Source organism: Aplysia californica, unplaced genomic scaffold, assembly GCF_000002075.1.
Source record: "Aplysia californica isolate F4 #8 unplaced genomic scaffold, AplCal3.0 scaffold00024, whole genome shotgun sequence".
Classification (NCBI taxonomy): domain Eukaryota; kingdom Metazoa; phylum Mollusca; class Gastropoda; order Aplysiida; family Aplysiidae; genus Aplysia; species Aplysia californica.
In genome coordinates, this window is record NW_004797294.1 from 2,063,292 (window position 1) to 2,067,667 (window position 4,376).

At 41.7% G+C, this 4,376-nt stretch overlaps 1 protein-coding gene across 1 annotated transcript in view; it reads right to left on the minus strand.

Moving 5' to 3' along the window:
* Nucleotides 1–99: 99 nt before the first annotated feature.
* The window catches only part of LOC101863716 (aquaporin AQPcic), a gene marked incomplete at its 3' end in the record, with an annotated part of 5,802 nt that continues 1,525 nt past the window's right edge, over nucleotides 100–4,376 (minus strand). Inside the window, 3 exon segments of the mRNA XM_013088811.1 lie at nucleotides 100–180; nucleotides 1,806–2,000; nucleotides 3,507–3,585. Coding sequence (XP_012944265.1) covers nucleotides 100–180; nucleotides 1,806–2,000; nucleotides 3,507–3,585 — 355 coding nt within the window.

Consider the following 4,376-nt stretch of genomic DNA (forward strand, 5'->3'; position numbering starts at 1 on the left):
TATTATTATTATTATTATTATTACTATTATGGTCATCATTATTATCATTATTACTATCATTATGGTGATGATGATGAATAGTTGAGGGCGGCGACTCACCCAGTGCGCGTCCCAGTTGCCGTGTATGAGGGCAGGGCCGAAGGATCTGGCGGGGTTCATGCCTGCTCCGGTCATCTCGGCCTGGCAGACAGAGGTCAAGGTCAGACAGTCTCAGGGGTCAACCACGGGCGCCCATCGTCCAGGAGGGGGGAGGGGCAAGGAGGTCGTCTTGTCTTGTCTTGTTTTGACCTGTTTTGTCTTGTCATCTTGTCTTTTCTTATCGTATCTTATCTTGTTTTGTCTTGTCTTACCTAATCTTGCCTCGTCTTGACTTATCTTGTCTTGTCTTATCTTATCTTGTCCTATCTTTTTTATACAGTCGAACCTTCCACGACGGCCACCCGTACAAACGGACACTTTCTATCACATCCCTCCCCCCTTTTTTGTGCCTTTTTCTATATAATTTGCAAGTGTAAAACGGTCATCTGTCCAACGCAGCCGCGGCCACCCTATTGTATCAATCAACAGCTCAAATTTACCTGCCTGAGACGGCCAGGCTTTGTCAAAATTTCTACTTTTTCCCCTGACGCTGAGGAGAAGCCGTCATAATTCATTCACCAGTCGCTATTGTCAGTCCCTTCAATGACTCATTCACCTGTCGCTATTGTCAGTCCCTCCAATGACCCATTCACCTGCCATTATTGTCAGTCCCTCCAATGTCCCATTCACCAATCGCTATTGTCAGTCCCTCCAATGTCCCATTCACCAGTCGCTATTGTCAGTCACTCCAATGGACGAAACGGTCATGTTGCTCCCAATGTTTACCCAAGTTGACCAATGGGTAACAACAAATTTTAAACTGCTGGTAAGGGAAGCGTGTGATCCGTCATAACCTATAAGCCCTGCCCACAACTCAGTCCTTAAACCCAGTCCATAACAATGGAAGTCAGCCCAAATTGACGACAGAAATATCTCTCGTTCGCCGAGTGGTTGCGACCTATTTGTTTGTTTTACAAAGGCATTTGGCCTTCCTCGTCTGACACATTTCGTTTTGTAATGACCTTTCGCGGATCCTTTTTTTTTAATTGTAACGGTCATACCCTCTCCCTTCCTTGCAAAAAACCCCGAAAAATAAATTGTAATTATAACGAGGCTACGGCAGTCCTAACCCTGAGACCCCCTCCAGTTTGGACCTCAAAAGTAAATGGTTTGTTTTCTTCATTTTGACCAATCCTGCCTAAGACGGCCACCTGTCTTATACGGCCACTTTTCTCAACAACAAAGCGTGGCCGTCTTACGCAGGTTCGACTGTATTATATGCTATCTTGTCTTCCCTTGTCTGGTCTTGGCTTGTATTATCTTATCTTATCTCATTTTCTCTTATTTAGGTTATCTCATCTTCTCTTATTTTACCTTATCTTGTCTTGTATTGTTTGATTTGTCTTGTTGTATCTTATCTTATCTTGAATTAGCGTGTCGTGTCTTGTCTTGTCTTACATCTTATCTTATCTTATCTTATCTTATCTTATCTTATCTTATCTTTTCCTTTTTTATCTTGAATTATTGTATCTTACTTATCCCATCTTATCTTATCTAGCTTATCTTATATGTTTTATCTTATATGTTTTATCGTATATGTTCTTATTTTACCGTATATTCTTTTATCGTATCTTATATCATCTTGAACTGTTATATCTTACTTATCCAATCTTATCTGATCTTATCGTATCCAAATGTATCTTATATCATCTCATCTCTGCACTCACGGCAAAGTTGACGAGCACGGCAATGACGCCCCCGACCATGAAGGCGTGCGACCCCCCGTGGTCCTCCCTGTGGTGGTCGATGGTGGCGAAGACAAAGAAGAGGAGGAAGAAGGAGATGGAGAACTCCACGATGAAGCCTTTCGTCTCGTCCACGCCGATGGAGCGGTGGAGTAGGGTCTGGCATGTGGAGCCGATCTGTTTTCCGCAGAAAGTGTATTGTTGTAGAGTTGGTACACGGTTTTACGGTACTTCCAAAACCTAAATAGGTAATGTAAGGGTCGATATTTATTCAAATTGAGAGTTTTACGGCACTTGCAACACAGGTAGGTTAAATAAATGCCGACATTTCGTTTAAATAGGAGTTTTACGGCACTTGCTACACAATTAGTGAGTGCCATAGTGAGAAGTTCATGGAACTCTCAACGTAAATAGGTTGTATACTGGTTAAAATCTCATTAGCAAAGGTGAAAAGATCAAACAAGTCCAACAGTTCAAATATCTAGGATATATAATAAGATCTGATGCAACATTTCCACAGAAATAAAACGGAAAATTACAATTGCTAAGGCTAATTTCAATAAAAATGAGCCCAATCCTGAAAAATAGAAGCATCTCAATGACTATCTAAAGGAAAGTTCTGAAATGGTATGTATGGTCAACCCTTCTATACGGCTGTGAATGCTGGACAATCACCAAGGACAGTGAAAATAAAATAGAAGCAACAGAAAATGTGGTTTCTTAGGAGACTGCTAAGAGTATCTTGGAAAGAAAAGAAGTCAAATGAGGTAGTGCTTGATGAAGCCCACGTGGGACACTCAATGTTAAAAGCAATCAGGAAACGACAAATGCAGTTTTTGGGACACCTGAATAGACATTAGAGTCTTGAACGTCTAGCTCTCACTGGCAAAATTGAGAGCAAGCGAGGCAGGGGTAGGCCCAGAACAGCCTACTTAGAGAACCTAAACAAATGGGTAACAGGGAAAGATCCGGGAAACGTAGCTTTTTTAGAGCATCCGAGCAAAGGAATGAAAGGAGAACCATGATCGACGATGTCTGTCGCAAATCTGGCACTGGATGGTGATGAAGTGCCTATATGTAGTTTTAGTCAGAGTTTTACGACACTTGTAACACAATTACGTCATATAGAAGTCCCAAAGATGAGAGGTCGTACAAGAAAGTAACATACAAAACAATGAAAAAGCAGAGATGGATGTTTGATAAGAAAGAAGGAGCTAACCACAGCAGAGCACCCACATACCACCCACTGTGTCTGACCCTAATCGTGTCTCCGCTAACTAATAACTTAGGTCAAACACGTTTTTGTCTTAAGTTATGTTATCAACACGGGTGGGTGTAACTGGTGAACACGTTTTTTATCTCAAGTTATGTTATCAACACGGGTGGGTGTAACTGGTGATAGGCGTACTAATATTTTATCAAAACTCGCAGTTACAAGTTGAGTCCTTCCAAATCAATAAACCAATCAATCAACCAATCAATCATTCGATCAATCAATCCAATCTATCAATCCATCAATCCATCCGTCCATCCATCCATCTATCCATCCATTCATCCATCCATCCATCTATCCATCTATCCATCAACCAATCAACCAATCAACCCACCAACCAACCAACCAACCAATCAATCAGTCAATCAATCAACCCATCCATCAATCAATCAATCATTCAATGAGCTGACCGCTTGTCCCCTGAGGTAGGTGTGGAAGCAAGACCCACAGATAGCTCCAGCCACCTGGACCAGAATGTAAGCAACACACCTAGAGAGAGGAAATAAGATAAGATAAGATTAGATCGATAATTCTGTCTTATCCCTGGTGGGTCTTTTTCTTGGCTGTACAGGACCGTAAAAACACATGCAGGTATACATAAACATGTTAATTATACAGACTTCAACAAAAGTTAAGGACCACCTTGACAGAGAGCCTTTATTTTTTTAAAATCCAAAACAAGACGGCAAAGAATGCTTCAATTTTTTAAAACAAATTTTTGCGTACTGGGCAAAACCTCCACGTGCTGCACGGAAATCCTAGGGGAATTTTAGCCACATTTGCTGTTTTTTTATCGACTTGTGGGCGACACCAGGGACATTCCTCAGTTTAAATTTTTAGTGCACGTCATAAACGGGCGTACGGTCTCAAACTGTGCTCACTTTGGTGGAAATATAAGCTGCCATTTGCTCAAAATCCAGCATCGCATCAACATGCCACCAAGACAAAAACTGAGAGACTTTGATCGCTCCAGAGCTATAGCATGGCCTTCAGGATGGAGTTGGAGCCCGAGAAGTTGCCAGAAGGCTTTCAGTGTCACACTCTGTCATTGCTCGCCTGAGGCAGCGCCACCAAGCCTGGATCAGTCCACGAGGGCCCACATGAGTGTCGACCCAAGAAGACACTCAGAGTGTTTGCAAGTGGTCCTTAACTTTTGTTGAAGTCATTATATTTCTCTCATTCAAATTCAATATGAAAAGAGAAGTAAAGCTGACATTAAATGCATCACTCAACCACATGCAGGAATTTAATTACAAGACATTTAGAGTTTATATATATAT